This window comes from Crocuta crocuta, unplaced genomic scaffold (genome assembly GCF_008692635.1).
Source record: "Crocuta crocuta isolate KB4526 unplaced genomic scaffold, BGI_CrCroc_1.0 scaffold38, whole genome shotgun sequence".
Classification (NCBI taxonomy): Eukaryota; Metazoa; Chordata; class Mammalia; order Carnivora; family Hyaenidae; genus Crocuta; species Crocuta crocuta.
This window is the reverse complement of record NW_027532605.1, coordinates 4,035,668-4,061,933: the sequence shown is the minus strand read 5'-3', so window position 1 is coordinate 4,061,933 and position 26,266 is coordinate 4,035,668. Positions and strand designations below refer to the sequence as shown.

Sequence of the window (26,266 nt, the reverse complement as noted above, 5' to 3'; positions counted from 1 at the left end):
ACCATTTACGTTAGTTTTCAGACTCCCATGTCTGTGCCAAAGGGTTCATCCAAAAGACAGCAAAAAATAAAAACAAAACTTTAACGTAATTTTCTTAAATGAATTTTTGTCAAAAGAGGTTTTTTTGCATAAATTGACAGAATGTATCCTAAGGTTTTAATTGAGTTTTATCTAAAACATTGAGAAAATTTATGCTTGTCTAAAGTTTAAATGCTTTTATGAATTTTATGAATTTTAACTTAGTATTATATAATTTTGAAACTCAGTAACTGGACCAAAAAGATAATTTTTAATAAAAGATAGCTAATATAACCTTTAAGGTTCTCTGAGAACTTTTAAAACTTTACCTTTTAATATAAACTTCTCCTTTTAAAATTCTTTAAATAATTTTAGCTCTTCCCTAACACCACTAGATTTGTTCTGCCATAGCTCATTAATATCTTAGTAAGAAGCACAAATAATATTTTGTAATATTAGAGGTACATCTGATGATGTCGTTAACTGCAGGTTCAAATATGTTAACTGCTGCAGAGGTAACACATTCTAAGCCTGTGCCTGGTCCAAAAAAAGTTTTTCCTACCTAGGACACAGGATCATATGATGAAATGAACTCTTGAAATACAGTTCCTTCCTCTGAGGACCATTGTAAAACATTCTCCTGTGTATTGTCTTTCACTGTCTTTAGCAGTGAATTGCAAAGCATTTCCTGTCAAGATAAATTTTCATAATACTCTACACATTGTAATGTAAAAACAATTAATTTTGGAAAACAATATTGTATTCTGTTTTTTGTACTTTAATACAAATGTTACGTTTATGACCACTAAGGTCCTGTTTTGCTTTTTAGTACATCAGTTTATTTATCTAGATTGGAGTATGTTTACTATTAACTAATATGTTTAAAGGATAAACAAGTGCTTTCAAAATAGTTAAAACAAGAACCCACATAACCTTGTAAAGTATTAGCATAATTTTCATCATATCATTACCCTTCCCTTAAAGATGATAGAGTAATCATTTATTCAGGACCATCTAATAAGTCACTGGCATAGTTAGTGCTAGAACTCAGAGTTCCAGGACTACTTTTGCTCAATAACACCAACTTTAGGTCAGGTGGCTAACTCTTTGGAGAACAGAAATAGAATTCATTTGACCTTGGCATTTTTGAAAAGTAGTTGGTTAAATGTAGAATTGTTTTTACAGGGACAATCATAGAGTAATTAAATTAAGAGACAGGAAAGAAATTGTTTTACTCTTTGTTTTTAAACATACTTTATTAGAGAAAATCACTACTGGACAGAATAGAGTTGGGATGTAGCAGGGAAGATTAAGATTAATTATCAGGAAAACTTTTAAAATTATACAACTTTTGAACCATGGAATATATTTTTGGAAGAAGTAGAAGAATCACTTCAGGTTATACAGAGGGGCACAACTTTGATTTAGTTGTATGTTTTTGGAAAAAAGCTTAAGACAGTGTTCCTGGTAAGGATTTTATGGACATTACCCTCAGAGAGACTCTAATAGATTCTACTAATATTGTGAGCTAGAGAATGTGTGTGTGTGTGTGTGTGTGTGTGTGTGTGTGTGTGTGTGTGTGGTGACTCTGCTAGTCCCTGCCTGGTATCTACGTGTTTTATAGCCATATATGGTCAACCGTTAATTAGAGCATGGTTGGGGCAGGGTGACGGAACCATCAAATCCAGTGTAGATCCAACTGGACCTAGATGAGTTCCAGCAGTGGAGCTGGATCTTTGTGGCTTCTTTCTTATTTTTTTTTTNCCGTGAGATCATGACCTAAGCGAAAGTCGGACGCTTAACCGACTAAGCCACCCAGGCGCCCCATGTGGCTTCTTTCTTAAATGCTGCGTTCAAGAATGGATAAGAAAGATTGCTCCCAATTTTGGATCATTACTGCTCACAAAAAGTATGAAGAGGTCATCCTTTTCTTGAAACCGTTGTGCTTTCCTAGAATATGCTCACTCCCTGCCTATGTTATTTTCTGAGAGTGGAATGGTTTTCTATTGTCATACTCCCCCACTAATCTCACAAAGTAGGTAAACAGAAAGCTGAGGGTGAGGGTAGCTCAGAAGAGCGCAAACGTTCTTAAATTTATATTTCTGTGACTGTAACACCTTAGGAAATATTTTCAGGTTCAGTGAATCTTTTCTTATACATACATGTCTTAATGCTAATGTTTTCTTCATTTAATAAAAAATTTACATTTAAATAGTTCAGAGCTTGGTTTTAAGAAAAAATTATCCACAAATAATATGTGTGTATGATTTATACTTTATTTTTTTGAACCATTGCCTTGAAATACAGAAGTGCAGTTTCACACAGATTATAAAAAGAGAGAATGATCATTTTATGAAAGGCTTTTTCACATTACCAACGCATTTATGGAAATTGTCTTAAAATTTTTTTTAATTTTTTTTTTTTTTTTGAGAGAGAGACAGAGTGTGAGTGGGGGAGGGGCAGAGAGAGGGAGACACAGAATCCGAAGCAGGCTCCAGGCTCCGAGCTGTCTGCACAAAGCCTGATGCTAGGCTAAGACCCACAAACTGTGAGATCATGACCTGAGCTGAAGTCAAATGCTTAACCAACTGAGCATTTTACTCCTGGTTTTGGCTCAGGTCATGATCTCATGGTTTGTGAAATCCAGCCCTGCATTGGACTCTGCACTGGCAGTGCAGAGCCTGCTTGGGATTCTTTCTCTCCCTTCTCTCTGCCCCTCCCCTGCTCAAGTACTCTCTCTCTCTCCCTCTCAAAGTAAATAAATAAAACAAAAAGAAAGCTTCCCTAATGCAATTACATATATGATTTTACAAATGTAAGTCATATAATACAAATAGTTTCAGATGTGCAGATTTGTGTATGAGTATTTTAATTAAATACTCAAAATAAAAATCAGTAATTTGCCACATAAAAATATAAGGTGGCCTACTATTAGTGTAACTCTAAGGGAATATTACCAGAGAAGTGATCATAAGAGCTTAACAAGTAAAACTTAAAAAAAAAAATTTTTTTAATGTTTATTTTTGAGAGACAGATTGTGAGCAGGGTAGGGGAAGAGAGAGAGGAAGACACAGAATCCGAAACAGCCTCCAGGCTTTGAGCTTCAGCACCTAGCCCGACGTGTGGGGCTTGAACTCACAAACCATAAGATCATGACCTGAGCTGAAGTTGGATGCTTAACCAACTGGGCCACCCAAGTACCCCTAGCTTTTTTAGTTTTAAAGAGTAAGAGAGAGGGAGAGTGCAAGTGCAAGCAGGGAAGAGGAGCAGAGGGAGAAACAGAGAATCTTTTTTTTTCTTTATAGTTTATTGTCAGGTTGGTTTCCACATAACACCCAAGTGCTCATGCCAACAAGTGCCCTCCTCCATGTCCATCACCCATTTTACCCACTTCCCCAACCCCCATCAACCTTCAGCCCTCAGTGTTTTAAGACTCCTATGATTTGCCTCCCTCCCTCTCCTTAACTATTTCTCCCCTGCTCACAATCTTTCAAAAATAAACATTAAAAACATGGTCCTCTGTTAAGTTTTTCCTGTTCCACATATGAGTGAAAACATGAAACAGAAAATCTTAAGGATGCTCCACACTCAGTATGGATCCCAGCATGGAGCTTGATCTCAGTAACTGAGATCATGACCTGTGCCAAAATCAAGAGTTGGATGCTTAACCAACTGAGTCACTCAGGTGCTCCACACTTTTTTCAATCTTAAGTAAATGTATAATCATTTTAAATCTCATTTGATAATGAGTCCACTGCAAAATCTAAAATCATAATTTTATTAATTTTTTTTTATATTCCAGGTTTTAATTACAACAAGGACAGCTTCTGATAATTTTAGCACCCAGTATGTTTTGGATAGCAGCGGCCAGATAATTTCTCAAAAACCTTCACATCTTGGTCAAGGTAAGAGAGTAGCTTTGTAGTTTTGCCTTTTCTTTCTTTTTTATTTTTTAAAAATTGTTACTCCTTAAATTCAAATGCATTGCTTCAGGTTTGCTCATGATAAAGGCTAGTTAACTTCCAAGTGAATATTCAATCCCTACTTTAGTCACCCTCTTAAATCTCAAGAGGAAGGGGCGCCTGGGTGGCTCAGTCGGTTAAGCGTCCGACTTTGGCTCAGGTCATGATCTCATGGTTCGTGGGTTCGAGCTCTGCATTGGGGTCTGTGCTGACAGCTAACTCAGAGCCTGTATCCGGCTTCAGATTCTGTATCTCCCTCTCTTTCTGATCCTCCCCTATTCATGCTCTCCCTCTCTCTCTGTCTCTCAGAAATAAATAAAACATTAAAAAAAAAAAAGCTTTCTTAAGAGGAACTACATTAAAAGACTATGGAGAGTATAGACATTTTAACAGTATTTATTCTTCCAGTTTGTGAGCATGGAATATTTTTCCATTTCTTTGTGTCTTCTTTAATTTCTTTTATAAGTTTTCTATAACTTTTAGCATACAGATCTTCTACAACTTTGGCTACGTTTATTCTTAGGTATCTTATTGTTTTTGGTGCAGTTGTAAATGAGATCGATTCCTTGATTTCTTTTTCTACTGCTTCATTATTGGTGTATATAAACGCAACCAATTTCTGTGTATTGATCTTATCTCCTATGACTTTACTAAATTGACGTATCAATTCTAGCAATTTTTTGGTGAAGTCTTTTGGGTTTTCCATGTAGAATATCTGGTCATCTGCAAAGAGTGAAAGTGACTTCTTCTTTACCAGTTTGTATGCCTTTTATTTCTTTCTGTTTTCTGATTGCTGAGGCTAGAACTTCTAGTACTATGTTGAACAACAGTGGTGAGAATGGACATCCCTGTAGTGTTCCTGACCTTAGGAGGAAAGAAAGCTCTCAGGTTTTCCCCCATTGAGGATAATATTCGCTGTGGAATAAACTGAGGATTGCTGGAGGGGCAGTGTATGGTAGGATGGGCTAAATGGGCACTGGGCACTAAGGAGGGTACTTGTTGGGATAAGCACTGAGTATTATATGTAAATGATTAACCACTGGGTTCTACTCCTGAGACGGATACTACACTGTATGTTAACTAACTTGAATTTAAGTAAATTAATATAAAAAAAGACTATGAACAAAAACATGGGTTAGTTACTTTTCTGTAAAAACTGTAAGCAGTTATTTTGCTGTTGTTGGATCACTTAGTGTCTTCTTTATATGTGAAGGATATTTTATTGAAATGCCTAAAACATTACTGATTTGGTAATTGTAGTAATAAACCATACATTAAGATACTCTGATTAAGTAAATAATTAAAATATATTATTTTATGGAAAACTTGAAATGTATGTGCAAATAAATAGAATAATGTACCCATCACTCAATATCAACAGTTGTTAGCTCATTGCTAATGTTGTTTCATCTAATATCCTTACCCACTTCCTCTTTGAAGCAAATAAATGTATTAATTATATTGCTCTTTATAATAGAGTTCTTTCATGTTTTATACACTTATGTAATTTTATTACAGTTTAGTTGACATCTTTTGTTTTTAAGTTCCTACTATCTACTTAAAACAAAAAAGAAAAGCTCTTCAGGCTTGAGTGTCATGAATCCTTTAATTTTTTTCATACTGCTAACTTCTGGTAATGGAATGTTTAAAGTTGGGAGAATGTTGAAAGTATGACCTATTTAGTCATGTTCAGAAGAATTATTTGATCTGAAAGGATCTGTGAGATTTTTTGTCACTATTTGCCCTTCTCCTCCAATTTGAATTATATATTCATTTTTTAATTTTGTGGCTCCTCATTGTAATTTATTGAAATACTATATTTTTTCTTTAGTTTCTGCCCTCTAATTTTAATATTAAATTATTGGACATATCTCTTTAATAATTACCATTTTTTTCATTAAGATATATTTTGTTATATCTTAATACTGATACCAAATACACTTTTTCTCTTATTTTGTAATCTTCAAATTACTGATTACTTTGCATATTAAGAATTTATATTTTTGTATGCATACAAAAGAAAGAATTGGTTGGAACTTATAAGAAAACATAATTTTTTGGCATTTATTCAGGTAATAAAAATGAGCTCAAGTCTACTAGCTGTTTAATTTGATATATAATATTGTACAGATTTTAATTAAAAATAATAGACTGTGATTCTTTTTCTTTTTTATGTATTGAAGGTTAGGAAATAGAAGGCATTTTTTTTTTTTTTTAGTATAGTCCCTTTCCAGAAATGTTCTGACCCCAATTCTTAGGAGTTCAAATTAGGAAACCATTAGGAGATATTTGGGTGGCTCTCCAGTAGAGTACTTTGAAGTAATCTAGTCACCTTATAAAACTTAAATGTACTTATTTTTATCTTAGTAGTAGCCAGTCTAATCTGGATGGCCTGTTGCTCTGCATCACTCATACTTCTCATGCTTTCCTGTGTTCATCACCATGAGAACTATGAAATAGCAATACTTAAATATGAAATCCTTCCGATCTCTCCCCATTTGTCGATTGATTTTTCTTTTCTTGCAGACCCAGGTCTTCTACTTTCAGTGAGACTAGGGATGCATTTTAAGGAACTTCTGTAGTCAGTAAATGAACCTTATTTTCTTTAACATATTCCTTTTATCTTAAGAAACAACATACTTGGAAGGTCAGTTGTTCTGAAACTAGTAATTGCCTTTCATGATTCATTTTTATCTCCTAATTATAGTTGGTTATCTAGGAAAACAATAAAGAATCAAGCTCTTAGTTTCAAATTGCTCTAGATGGACATATTATAGAAATCTACAAGCACTTTTAAAAGCTGTTTACATTTATATTGCCTTAGTGCTGATAATTTTTGAGTGATTGAATCACAGACTCACATTTCACCAACAGCTGTCATTCAACTTCCATTTAAATATTTTCTGTGTAAGATAAAACTACAGTACAGCCATCTTAATTAATACCTGTGCATTTAGGGTTCTTGTAGATTAATTTCTGCAGTGGTGTGAACATCCTTGCTTAGCAGTTACTCCTCATATCATCTGATCAGAAGATGACACCTAACTATAGATGCAGGGACAACTTACAGCAAAATCTTTTTTAGACACTGGAAAATTTGTTGCCCCTTTAATTTTTTTTTAAGATTTATTCATTTTTGAGAGACAGAGTGTGAGTGGGGGAGGGGCAGAGAGAGAAGAAGACAACAGAATCTGAAGCAGGCTTCAGTCTCCGAGCTGTCAGCACAGAGCCCCACACGGGGCTCAAACTCAGGGACTGTGACATCATGACCTGAGCTGAAGTCAGACACTTAACTGACTGAGCCACCCAGGCGCCCCTGTAACCCCTTTAAAAACCATATTTAAAATGTTTAAAAATAGTTTACTAGAGGTTTCAGTTCTGTTTTTTCTGAGTGTAGGTATTTGTTTTATGGATTAATTTAGCCATTTAAAATGATAGATGTGCTTAGTAGTATGTCATTTTAAATTACCCTTCTGTTCACTTCCATTTTAAGACATTTAAAAATTTTAATGTGTAAAAAAAATGTAAAAATAAGTCTCCAGCTTTTAAATTATCTTACCAATAATTTACTAAATTATTTGTTGTAATCATATCTTTTTTCTGTTACCACTTCTATTTCCTTTACCCTAGATAATCAGTAGTAAACTTTCTAAATTGATTTACCCTCCTGGACAAATTCTTTTAACGTGTCCTAGGTACTTCTGCCATAGGAATTTCTCAGGTATCAAAAATAGTATATTTAAAGTACTCTGATCAGGGTCATTCATTTCTTACCCTGTTACTAGAGTAGAGCATCATGTTCTTTGTAAATACCTGTTAGGTATGATTGTGCATGCATTGAAAGATTTTTTTCATCTTGAGACTGAAATTTTATTCATTAAATAGTTTTGAAAAAGTTTGATATATTCAAGCAACCATACCTCTTTACATTAAGAATATAAATAGCTGTCTTTATAAATGGCATAACATAGGGTCATATAAAAATATAACAGGGAACATATTATAGGATTGCAGTTTAATTCTGGTGTTTGTAGAATGTGCTAAAGTTAGAGAGCTGAGCAGTTCTCTTGTAAAATATGATAGTATACTAGGGCCTCCTCCCTATTGGCCAGTATTATGTGGTACTTTTTTTAAGGATACACATTTCATTTAGAATCAACATAGTTTTCCATCACTAAGTTTTATTCAAACATATATAATTCTTGGCTTATTGTTAATTCTCAGTTTTCTCTGAGAGAACATTTTTAGCTGCTAAAGCAATAATTTATCAACTAATACATGGATTATAGTGTAATCTTTCATGTATAACATATATTTAAAAATCAACAGGTATCTTTTCATACATTTATATTTTGCTTTACTGATTTCTGCCTGCCTTCCTTCTCACCATCTGTCCACAGCTACAGTATATGCTATTATATTTGTCACAGGCTAGTGAGACAAAGGATGAGTTAAAGGAACTCACAGAGTAGTGGAAAACACAGATGACTAAGTAATGACAGTAAAAAGAAGCCACCAACTGCCTAGGGGAAGGTTAGGGAGTTTTTCAGAAAAGTTATCATTTGAGTTTGAAGATGGTAGGTAAGAAGGGGTGGGAGTTTAACCTTGCAGCAAGAGAAAAAAAATGAAGAGGAAGAGCACATAATTTTAAAAATTGTATCTTTTAAAATAAAACCCATTGAAGAACTATGTCACACAGAAAACAAATAACCATATGATTTCACTCATGTGGAATTTAAGAAACGAAACAGATGAACATGGGGGAAAAAAAGAGAGGCAAACCATAAAACAGACTCTTAACTATGAAGAACAAATGAGGATTGCTGGAAGGGAGGTGGACAGGGGGATGAAATGAATGGATGAAGCGTATTAAGGAGGGCACTTGTGATGAGCACTGGGTGTTGTATGTAAGGGATGAATCACTAAATCCTGTACCTGAAACTAATAATACACTGTATTTTAACTAACTGAAATTTAAATAAAAACTTGGAGGGCAAAAAAGGAAGCTAAATGAACTTAGTTCAAGAGAAAGTTAACTAGACAAGAAGAGACTGATGGCTACTTGAATTCCTGAGAGCATTAATTGAGTCTGGGGGCACAAGTGGTCAAAGGAACAAGTCAGCTGTGAACGAGGCATCTTTTATCTTTTAGGAGAAACCAGCCAAACTTCTTTAACAGCCACATGTAAGCTAACATGAGAGATTAGAGGATGGGATCCTCAAACACTGAGCTGGTTCACTTCAGATGCCAAATCTCATCAGAACTTAGGCTTAGTAAGCCGTGGTAAAAAAAATTAGGACTGAGCTAGAGAGAAAAAGTTTTGCAGTGCTAGATCCCAGAGCCTTGCTAGAAGAAAAAACCTGATTCCATCTTCAAGACATTTGAAACTAGATGTGAACTAGAGCTAGGTAAAGGGGCAGCTCAGTTCCACCCCAGATACATTCCTAATTATATTGAAGAGATTCTTTCTTTACTCTAGCTACTTGACAGAGGAAATGAAGTGCCTTCTCTGGGGGAAAATATCATCTACTTACATACCTGTTTTTCTTTTCTATGCAATGTCTGGCAAAAATAAAAATATTAAAGGAAAATGGGAATCTATAAGAGAAAAAAATAGTTAATGTAAGTAAACAAACATGCCTTCATATTTGAATTAGCAGACAGAACTTAAAACAGCTATGTTAAAGAAAGGAAAAGATGGTCAAAATTGGTAAAAAGGTAGACAATTTCAGCAGAGAAATGGAATCTAAAGAAGAACCAAGTGAAATTTCTAGAACTGAAAGTAAAAGTTTTATTTTTTATAACCACCAGTGAGCCACTGAATCTTTTTAGGTAGAGGGTGAATGTCGTGGTATTTATAAAATTAAGTAGCAGAACTTTGTAACTCCTACCGTAAATTATATTTTATTATAAGAAATGTCATCTTGAACTAAGTTTTGAAGGAAGGAAAGGGACTTGACATAGATTTGAAAGAGATTTTTAGGATAGAACAGCTAGGCCTAAAAGACTTATGCAATATTGACAGTAAAAGGGAGAGGGAAAAATCAGTTAAATCTAGACTATCTGCCTTTGGAAGCTGTTGGATGTTAGTGTTACATGAGAAAGAGGATAGGTTTAAGTATCAGACTTAAGAAGGAAAATAAGGAGTTCAGGTCTGGGTGTGGTTGATTTGAGGTGGCTTTGTGACATCCAGGTGATGATATTGAATGAGCATTTATTTATAACTCGAATGCTGTCAGTCTCACATATATATATCTGTAGTCAATTCTAAGATGTGTGTTTTCTCACATTTTGACATCTCTGAAAACAGGTTGTGGCTTATAATTAACGGTCTTCCCAAATCCTTCTTGGACGGGAAGTTTTGTCGATTGGTAATTCATGTGTTGATTGCAGGAATAAACAACAGTTTCATATTTTTTTGCAAAACAACAAATGCCATATGAGACCTAAAAAAAGAAAATAGCCACAAGTGAAAAAAAGCTGGGTTAAGTACAAAAGGATTGCTGTCATCTGCCAGGCATTGAAATTGAAGACATCAGAGGACATTGCCATTATCAGCGGGGATAGATAAAAGAAGTCTCTAAGCAGTGAAAGGCTGGTGTAAACCAATTCAAGTGTTGCACAGGACTGTTGTTAAGGCATTGTACCATGATTTATTTGCAATATTTTTTCTTTTTCAGAGATTCATTAAAGTACAGTGTTATTTATAACTTTGATCAAGAGTCATTGGCATATATATAGTAGTTGAAATTGTGGGAGGGGAGGAAATATCTAGAAAGAACATAGAGTGACAGGAGAAAAAGGCATAAGATGTCTCTGATGATAGAGTCTGATACAAATTCTGCTATGAGTGTGTCCTTTGTTTAGCAGGGAGGCAGAGTGCATACCTGTTGTGATTCCTGTGCACTCCTTCATCTCTGTCAACTTCACCTCAAGGTGAACTTGGCAGTGGCCTGTTTACTTTCCTAAGGCAGAAAATGTAGCACCACAGTGTAACAAGTGAGAAATACCATGGTGTTCCAAGGACTTTAGTTCTCTGTGTGAAGGTGACATGTTGCACTTAGGCCAAAAAGATACCTACATAAAAATGGAGGGAAGCAAAAATAATTTTTTTAATTAAATTGTTAATAATGTAATATGCCGATGAACTTTCCTGATCAAGAGAAAAGAAACAGAAAAAAATCAAATGTGGACAAAACAGAAATAAGCTTTTTCCTTGTTTTTTTTCCCCCACGAAGATATTTTCTCTAGCATGTTGGGTTTTTGGTTTTTTTTAGTAAATTCCCTTTCAAAAATTAACAAAAATAACAGGTGTCCCTTAACTAAGAAAACAGTCCAAACGAATTTGAGGTTTATTCTTAACACCATGTTTGTCTTTCTTTTTTCAATGCATTCATTTCTGTGCATGCATTTCGATTTGTTCATTCGAAACATTTTTGTTAAATACCTATAGGTTGTCATTGAAGTGTCGGTGATGTAATGTCATACGTGGTAGACAGCCATTTGCTCCCATGCTTCTTGTATTCTAAAAGGGGAGGTAGACACAATTTTTTTTTCAAATATTGATAATTTCTAGGAAGAAATAAAACATGGTTTCAGTGTGGGAGAATCAGTTTTTGATAGGGAGCGCATTCAGGGATGGATTCTTTAAAGAGGTGATACTTAGGTTAGGATCTGAAAGTTGATAAAGGAGTTAGCCATGCAAAAGGTAGGGGAAAGACCATATGCCAAAGTTCTGAGGTGCAAATAAGTATGATGTGTTGGAGGACACACCAGAAGGACAACATTGATAGGAAAGGAGATTGCCGTAGTCAAGGATATATAGAACCATATAAGCTTTAGCCCTTTTTATTCCCAACCCCTTTACTCCAGTTCTCCAGTGTTATTAATATTGTTTAAAACAGTTTTATGCTACTGTTAGGCCTTCCCCTACATCTTTTTCATTTCAGTAATTCCTATTTCACAGTTACATTGCAAATGCCAGCCATGTTGCCATCTTATGTTTACATTTGGCTAAAATTCTTTGCTTACCAATTTTATTTTCTCTTCTTCTTTGGTCATGAAATTTCTGTTTTGATGTAATTCTCATTTGGCTAGTATTCATCCTTGCTGTTTTCATCAGATGTACTTGGGTAATGAACTTCTGAATCCTTGTAGTGTTTCCAAAACATGGAAAGAGCCTAAGTGTCCATCAACTGACGAATGGATCAAGATGTGGTTTATCTATACAATGGAATACTACATGGCAATGAGAAAGAATGAAATCTGGCCATATGTAGCAACATGGATGGACCTTGAGGGGTGTTATGCTGAGCAAAATAAGTCAGGCAGACAAGGACAGCTACCATATGTTTGCACGTATAGGAGGATTAGGAGGAATTTAACGGAGGACCGTGGGGGAGAAGAAGGGGAGAAACGGGGGGAGTAGGAGGGAGGCAAACCATGAGAGACTCTTGAATGTTGAGAACAAACTGAGGACTGCTGGGGGTGGGGGNAGGGGGAGGGGGGTGATGGGCATGGAGGGAGGGCACTTGTGGGGATGAGCAGTGGGTGTTATATGGAAACCAACTTGACAATAGTATTTCCTCATAAGGAACTTACTCTATCTGAAAGTTTCTAAAATTTTATCCTTGCCCATAAATTAATCCTAAAATTTAGGATTTCCAGTGGAAATATGGTGTCTTTTTCTCCGTGTCCATACACACACACACACACACACACACACACATTCCTACTTGTAGTAAGTTCTTGAAATTTGTACTAAATTTGTACTAAAGACTATAACTCAAGAAAATTTTCTTCTTTTTATTTAGTTAAATCTGTATTTGTTTCTTTTTCTCTTCCTGCATCTCCTGATTTCATGCTAGGGTTTCTAAGTCTTTTATTTTCCTCATGATTGCCATCCATGTCTTTTGCTTGTTATGAGCAGTAGAGCAAAGATTGACCTATTGCAGCAACTTTTAGCCTTTCTGACTTTGATTCACATAGTACATTTTAACTGCAACTCAGCTCACAAATCTAATCAAAGCAAAAAATTCTTGATACAGTATATATCCTTACAATGTATGATGCACTCTATTTTCTGCTCTTGTTTAGTTTATTCTAGACTTTACTTTAAAAAAAATACTAGTTGCTGTATATACTAAATCAGTGATTCTAAACCAACAGCAATTTTGCATCCCAGGAGACATTTGGCATTGTGTGGAGACATTATCATTGTCATGACGGGGTTGGATGCTGCTGGCATCTAGTGGGTAGAGGCCAGAGATACAACTACACATCCTACAATGTATAGGACAGCCCCCTTAACAAATATCAGTAGTGCCAAGTTGAAAAACTGTACACTAAATTGATTTTTTGACTCCTCAATGCTTTGTTTCTCTACCCTTGCAGTATATTCATTAGAATCACATGAGGAGATTGATTTAGTTAAGTCTAGATTAGCTCATGACTAGTAGTTTTAAAAGTTTCTCAGTGTTTGAAAAACACAGATTTATGGTATAGTAATGAGAAAATATCCAGGCCTGATTGTGTGTGTGTGTGCGTGTGTGTGTTTAACAAAAGCTGATTATTAGCCTGATATGTAAGCATTATAATTTTTATTCAACTTTTTAGTTAAATAACTTCACTAAAAAAACATCTTCGTGTTAGGTTACACTGTATTTTGAATATTTGTTTTTCAGAAGATGAAATTAAACCAGGCATTTAGACATTATTTTAGATAAGAATTTTTAGTGTGTAATTAAGGTTATCACATTTGCTCTACTTTATCCTTCTACTACCTATATATCGTGTAGACTGAGCATCTTTCCCAGGTGGTTTGAATATCAGCAGATTATTAAGATACTACATTCTGGTGAGCCCATGTTTCTCTGTGGTGGTAGAAATAAGATTATTCTTGTTTAAATCACACAGAAGAGATCATACTTAGCCCAGTCAGTCCAATTACAAATAAAAGAATCTAGTAGAGCATCAGAATAGGTTGCAAAGTTGAGCCACTTTGGGTTCCCAGAGTTGGGAGAGGACTAGTCTTCAGTAACAAAAGAGGTAGAATATGTTGTATGTAGATTTGAAGATGTGTGAAGTTCTTTTCACATCTAAATATGCTTTCCTCTTACCTGCCAACAGGTACAACTGTAACTGCTTTAAGATTGTTTAAGAATCTGCCTGTAAGAAAGCAGTTTTACTCAACTGCTAAAAAATGTAAAGATGAAATAAAAAAGATCCAGGATCTCCTCATAAGCTATGGTATACTTAAACCTGACTTAAGGATTGTTTTTATACATAACAAGGTAAGCATTATTATGCTTCTATAAGATTTTTCAGTATATGATTTTATAAAGGCATAGTTTTATTTAAATCAGATATATAAAATCTTCTTGCAAAAATGTGTCCACATTTGTTTAGTTTATCGTTATTATATAAAGAGCCTCTTTACTTTTCTTATCTGATGTCGAAATGAAGTGTGATTGAACCTTTCATTTCTTAATTTCTGAGATCCGGGATTCTGCCAGTACATATCTAAGAAATATTTGAGTACTACCTAAATATGGAAATGAGTAAGGCTTGTTCTTTTCCTCTAGGGAGTTCACAATTTAGTGACATTTTTCACCATCTATTACACACTGTTTCTTCTTTGGAAGGGTTTTTTTTGTTTGTTTTTTAAAGGAAATTACCTCATTTCTTCCCATTTTTCAAGTGAGGCTGATTAAGAAATTCTTGTTGCTTGATGAATCTTGGCAGAAATAAAGGTATTTTCTCATTCTGTTTTTCATAAAATTTCATATGTGCACTTGAAATATTTAAGAGAGGAAAGCAGAAGTATGGAACCCAATGGGGAGTTGAGAGTTAACATTTATTGAGGGCCTACAAAATGCTACCTCATACCCTAGGTGTATTAAACTTCTATAATCCACAGCAACAACTGAGTGAGGTAGATACATCAGTTTACCATTGTCCTCTGGACTGAACTCAAGAGAAGTTTAATACTTAGCTCTGTGTCGCAGAGCTAATAAATTGAGATGGGATTTGAAACTTAACATGCCTACAGCATGCAGGCTATTGCCCTCTGCTATCTGGTCTTCCTATTTTAATACATTAAACATATATAGTTCTTTTCCAGGTTTCAGAACACTTACTAATAACTTTGTAAGTTAGGCAGCATTATTTCTATTTGTATGAGGAACTTGAAGCTCAGAGTAATCAAAGAAATTGTTATGCATTTTACAGTAATTAGTAGTACTGGGGTAAGTACCCTTTTTCATCCAACATTCTTCTATTCTGTGTCTATTGTTATTAAGATGATTCTATATTAAACCAAACCATGGTGGAATATTTATGATCAAAATCTTTGGTCATTTAAAAAAAAAAAAAAAAACAGAAAAGAAAGAAAAACATTAAGATTAGTCAGCCACCTGTTCCTGCTACCATAGAGCTCAACCACATGATACCTTGAGATCTCTTCCAGCTCTACTATGCTATGATTCCTCAGGATGTTGATAGATGGAGGCTCATCCTGCTAGTATAAATAACCCCATGACCTCTTGATCCAAAGGACATTTAGCAATTAAAAGCTGAATGTACCCAAGTTAAGAAAAGATCAAGGACAGAAGAAACAGTGATTGTGAAGGGAAGACATATGGAAAAGGTAAAATATGAAGACAGGAACTTATTTTTTTAAAAGAAAAGCAAGTATGAGGAGAAAACTTTTGAGTATGAGAAAATATAATAGAATAAAACAAGATTTCTGCTTCATGTAATAGAAATGAGTATTTAAAGTCAAATATATATTTTCTAAGTTTTGGATAAGTTTACATTATTTTCCCAACCACTGTAAGATCACCAATACAGGCATTATCTTTTGAGAATGGAAGGTAGTATTTTATAATATGCTTCATTTTATTATTTTTAAAGTATAGCACATCTGAACTTACATTAAACAAACACAAGTTGCTTGATAGCCTTCAGTAATTTCAGATGCAGTTCAAATCCTAAAGAGTATGCTGAGCATATTTTACCGTGAAACTAATGTGAGATTATCAAAAATCTTATAGTAAAATTAAATATTAGGATTATTACATAAGGAGATCAAGGACTGAATTAGAACAGTCTATCTTCAAGCTTTCTTCTCTTAGTACAAATTATTGTTCCACTTTTTTCTTTCTTAGTAGTGCTGGGTTGTGCCTCAAATGCTGAAATATATTGTTAAACCTCCCAGAATAGCAGTGGCACATATCATAAATCTCTTTGAACACTGAGTCCTGCTCTGCCCTTAGCGTTTTACTTTTAAACATGTTTATCACTCTTTATGTGCTTTTCAGAAGAATTTTTTCCCTTAAAACTTAAACATGACTATATTGACATCTTTTTTTGAAATTTTTTCTACTTTATAAACAAACAATCATATTGCACATAATATGAGAAGTACTATTGCTATTTTGACATCTTGGATTAGATAGTGTTCCTTCTTTTTATGAAGGTTTAACCTGCCAAGACATTCTTTGAATACTGATAATGTTGATGTTCTTGCCAGTATGGTTATGTTAGAAAGAGGTATTTTTCTTCTTTCATCACCATGTTCCTTGAAAGCATATTGAATAACGAGACAGCCAAAGGGAAATAATTTACAAGTGGATTCAGTGACTTTATTTAAAGTAGATATTATTTGGAGAAATGCGAGAGCCATTCCTTAAATAAGCATTATAGTCTTCAGCTTTAGTTGTAATAACTGAATTCCTATGAAGTCCTGCTATGTATATATTTTTTTTTTTAAATGTTTTATTTATTTCTAGGAGAGAGAGAGACAGCGTGAGCAGGAGAGGGTCAGAGAGAGAGGGAGTCACAGATTGAAACAGGCTCCAGGCTCCGAGCTGGCAGTCAGCACAGAGCCCGACGCGGGGCCCGAACCCACAAACCGCGAGATCATGACCTAAGCGAAAGTCGGATGCTTAACTGACTAAGCCACCCAGGCGCCCCATATTTTCATTTATAATATAGTTATTTCCTAGAATTAAAAAACTTTCTCAATGTGGTTACCTGAAACCAATTTAGTATTCTTGCTCTTTCATAGGTGCATGAATAGTTTTATAGATGACTAGTTTAGAATATAATGTTCAACTGTGATGTTGCATAAGGGATACAGTCATACTTCATAGTTGTTGGGTATTGTGGATATTTTCTTCTGCCTAAAATACTATTTATGGTTTTAAAAATTGTTATCAATTGAATTTTGTCTTGATAAGTAGAGGCCCACAGGTATTATAAAAACTGAATTGGACTATCATTGATATCAGAAGGTTTTAACTATTACAAGAGAGTAGTAATTTAAGGACTGACTTCCCACCTACCTACTTTACCTCTATGTCACATTAGTGTTAAGGCTTATTGGGATCAGTTTATTTTTAAGATCTGGAAGAATGATGACACAGCTTTGAAGAGTTGAATATCTCTGGCATCAGTCAGTCTGGGAAGAGGCAGGACTTTAGCTGGAAACAGAAACCCAGAAAACTGGCCATAGAGAATTGGTAGTGTGTGTAGTGGCTCCCTCTCTTGACACAGTTTTTTGGGTCTCTAGGAGGGTACTCTTTTGTGGTGATGGCTGAAGATTTAGGAGGAAGAGGGTGACCAAGAATGAGAAAGAAAGGACATGCTTATTAGATTATAAACTGAAGATTAAAAAGTTTATAATCTGTATCTCCAACATTCATGATATTCTCTTTGTTCATTGTATTATTTTTTGCATCTTTTAGCCTTTTACTCAAATATTGTTAAATGTCTCAGTTTTGTTTCAGCTGTGCTATATGAGGAATCAAGAAAAGGTCTACAGTTGGGCCAGTATTAAAGGGTCAACCCCTACCCACATCCCAAGCAAGGTTATGGAGGCACTGTATTCAACAAGAAATTCTAGTTCAGAACTGTAGTTCAAATGTACTTTCCTTAAATTCTGTTTACTTCTTCTAGTCCAACTTTGAAAGTTTGGGTGGGGTTTGTTTGTTTGTTTTTAATTAAGGAAGGTAGAGGTCCATTCAGATAAGAGTTTTCAGGTTGGTTTGAGGCTGATTATCAGTCATGATTGATTGGTTGGTTGGGGTTTTTTGGTGGTGTTTTGTTTTGTTGCTGCCTGCAAATTAATAATAACTAAATTCTTTAAATGGTTCTCATGTTTTTTTCTTTATGTTCATTTCTTTTACTTTTCACCTAATTTCTGTTAATTATTATATAGAAAAGATGAGAGATCTATATAAGTCACATTTTATTGTAGTTTTTTTAAGCCTATTATTTTTATTTTTTAATTTTTCCTCATTTATTTATTTATTTATTTCATAATTTATTGTCAAGTTGGTTTCCATATAACTCCCACTGCCCATCCCAACAAGTGTCCTCCTCCATGCCCATCAACCCCCCTTCCCCTCTCTCCCACCACATCAGCCCCCAGTTTTTTCTCAGTATTCAAGAGTCTCTCATGATTTGCCTCCCTCCCTCTGCCCAACTATTTTTTCCCCTTCTCCTCCCCATGGTCCTCTGTTAAGTTTCTCCTGTTCCACTTGTAAGTAAAAACATATGGTATCTGTTTTTCTCTGCCTGACTTATTTTGCTCAGCATAACACCCTCGAGTTCCATCCATGTTACTACAAATGGCCACATTTCATTCTTTCTCATTGCCATGTAGTATTCCATTATATAGATAAACCACGTGTTCTTGATCCATTCATCATTTGATGGACATTTAGGCTCTTTTCATGATTTGGCTATTGTTGAAAGTGCTGCTGTGAACATTAGGGTACCTATGCCCCTATGCATCAGCACTCCTGTATCCCTTGGGTAAATTCCTAGCAGGGCTATTGCTGGGTCATAGGGGAGTTCTACTGTTAATTTTTTGAGGAATCTCCACAGTGTTTTCCAGAGGGGCTGCACCAGTTTGCATTTCCCACCAGCAGTGTAGGAGGGTGCCCATTTCTCCACATCTCACCAGCATCTACAGTTTCCTGATTTGTTCATTTTAGCCACTCTGACCTGTGTGAGGTAGTATCTCAGTGTGGTTTTGATTTGTATTTCCCTGATGATGAGGGACGCTGAGCATCGTTTCATGTGTCTGTTGGCCATCTGGATGTCCTCTTTGGAGAAGTGTCTGTTCATATCTTCTGCCCGTTTCTTCACTGGATTATTTGTTTTTCAGGTGTGGAGTTTGGTGAGTTTTATAGATTTTGGATACTAGCCCTTAATCTGATATGTCATTTACAACTATCTTTTCCCATTCTATCAGTTGCCTATTAGTTTTATTGGTTGTTTACTTTGCCGTGCAGAAGCTTTTTATCTTGATGAGGTCCCAGTAGTTCATTTTTGCTCTTGATTCCCTTGTCTTTGGGGATGTGTCAAGTAAGAAATTGCTGTGGTTGAGGTCAAGGAGGTCATTTCCTGCTTTCTCTTCTAGGGTGTTGATGGTTCCTTGTCTCACATTCAGCTCCTTTATCCATTTTGCGTTTGTTTTTGTATATGGTGTAAGAAAGTGATCTAGTTTTATTCTTTTGCATATTGCTGTCCAGTTCTCCCAGCACCATCTAGTTTATTTATTTTGAGAGAGAGAGAGAGAGCACATGCACACATGAGTGGAAAGGGGAAGAGTGAGAAGGGAAGAGAGACTCCCAAGCAGGCTCTGCACTGTCAGCACAGAGCCCAGCACAGGGCTTGATCTCACAAACTTTAAGATCATGACCTGAGCTGAAATCAATAGTCAGATACTCAACAGAATGAGCCACCCAGGCACTACTGTAGTTTATTTTTTATTTTGATGTTTATCCATACTGTTGAAGGAATCTCTGAATTCTTCCCCTATCCCCAGCAAGACATAGTTCTTCATCTTTTTCTGTAACATTATTTATATATTTCTATTATGTCATTTTTGCTTTGTTGCCAGTGATTTGTGTCCTATCTCCCCTTCTCAGCAGACTCTTGGGGGAGGGAGAACTGCATCTAATTCACATTCTTCTGAATATTCAGTGCATAGCACAGAATAAAATACTAAATGAAATAGTTGGTGCTAAAATCAAAATCACATAAATTTATAAAGCTCCAGTTTTGAACACTTTGGCCTGTATCAAACCAGATGTCACTGGAGAATCCAAAAGGATGGATCCTCAAGAAAAGATTCATTTTATATGATATGAGGATTCATCGTTTTAGATTTTCCAGTTACCTCTTAGATCTTTACACAGTATATTTTCACTTGTATTCATATATACTGTTTCAGGGTGTTTCTTTTCTTGGCAGGTAAATCATTGATATGTCTTCATTAGAACTAGAACTAGTTAGGAAATACATTAAGACTGCATGGATGTGACAGTGAGGGGGAAACACTTGACAGGGACATAGTCTTTTTAAGAGTTATTTAATATATTTTGTTTCTGTTAACATAGTTAAATGGAACTATGTAATTATTTCTTGACAGATTCTCTAACCATTACATCTTACAGTTACTATTTATCCTAATACATTTCTCTACTTCAAAATAGATTTCTCTTCTGATGGAGTTTCCAGAGAATTCTGCACATGATCTCTAAGGTCCTTTTCAACTCTAAACCTCTTTGATTTTTAAGGATGTCTACATAAATCTTAAGCACTTCATTTCTTTCTTACAAAATTGTAGTTTCACATTTCTATCACTTACAAGTTCTAAGAAGGTGATTTAAGTATTAAATCACAAAATATAAGCATTTGTGCCTCCTAGATTCCTGGTCTTTACATCTGGAAAAGGCCACTGAAAATCTTCTTTGACCTGTCCCAAACCTTTTAGCAAATAGAGTATTTTTATTCCTATCCCTTCCCATTTTATCTTCATATGACCATGTGAGTGGATTGCCCAATAACTTAAATGTTTAATGTAGCATAAGATGAGCTAAAGTTCAAATCTCTTAGATTTTAATGCAAAGTTTATTCTCCTTTGCTATAGCTTTTCCATAGCTAGTAGATACAGAGCTTTGAGTAGGTGCTATGGAATAATTATGTGATGGCCTGTGGAAGAATTACTGGATAGGACTTTACAGAATAAGTGAGGAAGATGTGAATATGTATAAACATTTAAATAGATGAAAAGAATAATGAAAATTTATTGATTATCAAGTGATGTTGGTAAATACTATGAAAAGTAAGAGGAGGGAAAGGTGACTTCAGGCTAGAATAGTCAAGGACGATTCATGGTGGATATGGTTTGATCTGTATCCTTCTGTGGATGTTTAACAAATGTCTTGGCTGGACTGGGGCTAATGTTGGTATAGATCAGTGTCTGGAGATAGGTCTAATCCCCATAAACAAAAGTTCTTTCTTGCTCTGAATAGATAAAATGTCACTTTCCCTGTCAAAAAATGTTTAGAGAACTTGCCTAAAGCATAAGAGCTTCGTGAAAATAAACTTAAAACCTCTTTATAGCTAGAATTCAGTTCCATACTAAATGTAGATGGTAAGGTAGGAGAAGGTCAGCAGAATCTCTGAGAAAAATCCCAGTGAGTATTTGAAGGTATCTGATCTGGACAGATAGCAAAATGTCTTTTTAGGCTTTTATTGATAGGAGCCAGATGAGAGCCCAGTGATGAGAGCCCAGAGCCTAGCCCAATGAATTGGTAGTTAGCAACAGGGATTCTTTAAGAACAGGACTATCTGTCTCTCCTCAGTGCTTCTGCCTGTATATTCAGATGGAATTACCAGAACTCTGAATCCTGCAAGACCTCTCTAGTCTTTCACTTAAGAGTTAAAGTCTTGCAGCTGTGAAGTGCTTTGGGACTGCCAGCCCTAATCTCCTCATGTTTTTGTTCCCTTTTTGTCAATCAGTTCAAGAAGCCTGAGTCTCTCAACTCATTATCACTCTGGACTCTTTTTCTCATCCAAATCATCTGTCTCTCCTACATCCCCATGTCCTGAAATGTCCCATTTCATGATTAGTCACAAGTAAAATCCTCTGTGGTCCTTAGCCTTTTCTTGCTCTGAAATCTGACTTTCCCTGAGGAACACTATGTCCTCTGCAGCCTTTTCAAATGGTGACTAATTTCTCTTACCTGTTCCTCACCTCATTGTTCCTCATTGCAGCTTCCAGACCATTCTGTTTCCTCTCCAACCCAAAATCTCATTCAGATTTGAATTTCATGCCTTTAGATCACTAGATCACTATCACTCTGGTGATTTCAGCATCCACATAGTGGATCCTAGCTTCTCAAGTCTTTTACCTTTTCTCCAGTGATTGTTTTTTCTACCCTACTATAGCTATTAATTCCAGTGGCTATACCATAGACTTTGTCATTGCCAAAAACTACCTCCATAATTTCATTGCTAGTATTTCATTCTCTGACCATCACCTACCTCCTGTCTCTCCAACTTATTCCCTCCAGCAACCTTCAGACTCTACTGGACCTGTGATCCATTGATCCTACCGTCTTTAATTATTTCTTATCCATTATGTCTTCAGTTCTCTAATTAAATTATAAGATCCATAATTATCATTCTGTCCTTGGGTACTCCCTTAGTTTTCTTTCTTCTGTCTCACTGAACTGTACTTGTTGGACTAACCAAATCCTGGTGAAAGCCATCTTTTTGTCTTCTTGGTGCCTGAACCAAGGTGAATGTTGTGGAGAAAATACACACCCGTCCTGACTCATACCACTATAAATTCATGATCATTAATTTTAGTACTTCCTGGCAGTCATACTGTGTTTCTCTAGTGCATTTTTCTCTCCTGATCTCCTGCATCAGTGTAAACAGACTGTAACGTGCATGTGGATCACCTGGGGGTTCAGGATGCAGATTCTGATTTGGTAGATTAGAGAGGGCCTGAGATTGTACATTTTCAACAAGCCTCCAGATGATGTGGTTGCTGTTCTTCATGAACTACACATTGATTGGCAAGGTCCCAAATGGCCATTTCATCTGTTCTGTCCTCAGACAGCTAACACCTTCTCCATCTTCACTGCCATCTGACCTTGCGTCCTATTTTAGTGAGAAAATTGAGGCAATCAGAAAAGGACTTCCACAAACCATCCACCTATCTGCAGCTGTGTCCATACATTCAGCCTTCCCTTCTATCACTATGGATGTACTCCCAATGTTCTTAGGAAAAACTGATTCCTTAACTTGTGCAACACTTCTAGAAATAGTTGTCTTTATTCATTGTCTCCAATTACTGTCCTCCCATTCTCTCTTGAACCTACTTTCTCTCAGTCTTTCTCTATCACTCCCCCAAAACTGCTCTTGTCAAAGTCACCATTTACCTCCATGGTAAACTCCATCAATTACCTCCGTACTTCTCAGTCCTTATCTTATTTAGCATTTGCCATAGTTGATCTTCCCATCCTTGAAAGACTTTTTAACTTGTCTTCTAGGTGTACACACCTTGGTTTTTTTCCTATCTCTCTTTCTACATCAGTCTTCTAGCAGCATTTTATATCCTAACTTCTAAACTTTTAATGTTCTAGAATTTACTCTTGTATGTGTGTGTGTGTGTGTGTGTGTGTATTTTCAGAGTGTGCTTATTCAAATGACTTTACATATAATTTATCCATTGATAACTCCTAATTTTTTTATCCCCATTCTTTAACTCTTCCCTGAGCTCAGATTACCACCCAGAATCCCTCTGCATATTTGGTAATAATAATTTGACATATTTAACTTGTCAAAGACTGAGCTGTATATCTCCTCTTCTGAAACTTTTTTTACATCTTTTCCCATCAATGTATGAGAACTGTTCTTCTAGTTGGCAAACCAAATGCCTTAAGGTTATTCTTGACTATTGATTCTCTTTTACTTTGATTCAAGAGTAGATTCTGTAGGCCGACCTTCAAAATATATGTAAAACCTAACCAGATTTCACCATGTCTGTGACTACCACTGTGGTCCAAGCTACCATCATCTCTCACCTGAGTTTTTTTTTTTTTTTTAATAGTATCCTAATTGGATCTTTCTATTTCCTTCTTTGCTGTTTTCAGTCTTTACTTCCCAGTAGCTAGAGTGATTCTGTAAAAATGTAAGTCAGATCATGGAGCTCTTCTTTAATGAGTTTCCGTATCAGTAAAATCAAAGCCTTTATAAATGTCCTATGAATTTTACATCCAGGTCAGTAAACTTTTTTTTTTTTTTTTTAGAAAGAATCATATAGTAAATACTTTGGAGTTTTGGAGCTATACAGTCTCTTACAACTATTCAGCTTTGCTGTTGTAGCATGAAAGCAGCCATAGACCATAAAATTTCAAAAACATTTTTTAAGGCTATCAGCCCTTGGGCTGTAGTTTGCTTATCCCTTTTGTAGAATGGTCTGGCCCACCATTTCATCTGATCTCATTTATTTCTTTCCTCTTACTCACTTTGTTTCAGTTGAACTAGTTTCTTTGTTATTCCTTGAACTTGCCAGTCACATTTTCAATTTAGGACCTTTGTATTTGTAGTTCCTTTGCCTAGAACATTTTTTCTATACATCTAGCTCAATCTCATCTTTTAAAACTTCTCAGGCTTTCTTTAGCCACCCTAAAATTGCAGTCGTTTCCCCTGTCTCACACACATCTTCCTGCTCTATTTTTTTTCTTAAAACTCATCACCAACTAATGTGCTGTATATTATACTTACCTTGATTTATTATCTAGAATATAATTTCCATGAGGGGAAAGGTGTTTTACTATTGTTTCACTGCTGTATTCCTAGACCCTACTGTAATATTTCATGTAGGTGCTCAAAAAAAATGTGTGGTAAATGAATGTAATCAGGGGTTCAGAGCAGGGAGGACAGGAGTGCTCCATCACTTGGGTGGTAGTAGTGCATACTAGATTGTGATGGTAGGTAGTTAAGTACTTAAGATGTGGGCAGATGAGGATACTAAAGATTAAAGACAGCAACTGAAACAGAGAGGTGGCAAAATAGCAAGTATCAGCTCTTAGACCTGAAACACTTCTTTTCCTTCTGGGGTACTTATAGAAAGTCTGAAAAGAGGAAGGGCTGAATTTGGTCACTAGGCAGATGTGGGTATTATTTATTCAGTGAAGTAGACATAACCTGTAAAAGCAATCTCATCTAGGACCACTCTCCCCCAAGTGGGTGAGTCATAGGGGGATTCTGTTATGGCATTTGCTAATATATTTTAGAATTTGCTAATGTGGATAAATGGATCAAGATCATTTTAGGTAGAGAAATAGTGTGAACTTAGAAGGTATAGGTAGATAAGTGCAGAGCACATTTAGAGGCAGTTAAATCAGTTTAGGTGTGTCCGGTATTTTATATAGAGGAGTAGAGGAAGATAGTGAAAGATAATTTGAGGTTAGATTATAAGGGTCTTGAATTCTAGGCTGAATCTTTTTTTTTTTTTTAAATAGAAAATTGGGAGTAGAGAAGTGACTTGATCAAGGTGTTAATTCTGACAGTTAGTTTGGCAGTAGTGTGTGGGAAAGAATTATAGGAGGCTTTAAGTAGTGAATGTTACAGCTTTAAGCTATAACAAAAGTCCAGGCACTGTGGGCCTGAATAAGGATAAATACATTGACAAAGAAAACAAAGGGCCTCTCTGATAGCTATTATAAGGAAGAATCAATGAGACTGGTTGACTGCATGTGGAAAATGAACACAAATGATCTGAAGATATCTGATTAATTTACATGCCTAGGAAAATGATAATGCTACATCCCTTTTATATCCCTGGATAGGTGTATCTGACTTTCACTTTTAATATGTAGTTACCTTCGTTATTACTCTGACATAATCTTAATTTCACTTTAAAAAGAATCTAATACAGAAAATGAGGTTTGGAAGTGAAGTTATTATTACTTCATCAATAGAGGTTTTGGTAACTAGTCAATTAAGAAAGAAAAGCTAATCATTTCCAGGTTGGATGTTACTTGTTAGCTTTAAAACTTACTGCTTGTTTTTAAAAAGAGGCACAAGGGGCATGTGGGTGGCTCAGTTGGTTAAGCCTACAACTCTTGATTTTGGCTCAGGTCATGATCTCATGGTTTTGAGGTCAAGCCCCATGTTGCGCTATGTGCTGGGCATGGGTCCTGCTTAAGATTCTCCTTCTCCCTCTTCCTCTCTCCCACCCCTATGCAGGTGTATGTGCGCGCGCGCGCACACACACACACACACACACACTCTCTCTTTTTCAAAAAAAAAGGCATAAAATGGGAAAAATAATAAGGTTATCTATAACCAGGATATTGTCTGAATAAAATAGGATGCTTGGGAAAAGAAATACCATCAGGNCTCCCTCTCTCCCTCCCTCTCCCTCTCTTTCTTTCTTTTTTTCTTAACTTTATTTTGTCAAGAACACT

At 35.6% G+C, this 26,266-nt stretch overlaps 1 protein-coding gene across 1 annotated transcript in view; it reads left to right on the top strand.

The window, feature by feature from the left end:
* PMS1 (PMS1 homolog 1, mismatch repair system component) overlaps nt 1-26,266 on the top strand; it is a 94,555-nt gene that overhangs the window by 22,842 nt on the left and 45,447 nt on the right. The window contains exons 5-6 of the mRNA XM_077780205.1: nt 3,821-3,923; nt 14,109-14,272. Of these exons, the coding sequence (XP_077636331.1) occupies nt 3,821-3,923; nt 14,109-14,272 (267 nt within the window). The remainder of the gene's footprint in view (nt 1-3,820; nt 3,924-14,108; nt 14,273-26,266) is intronic.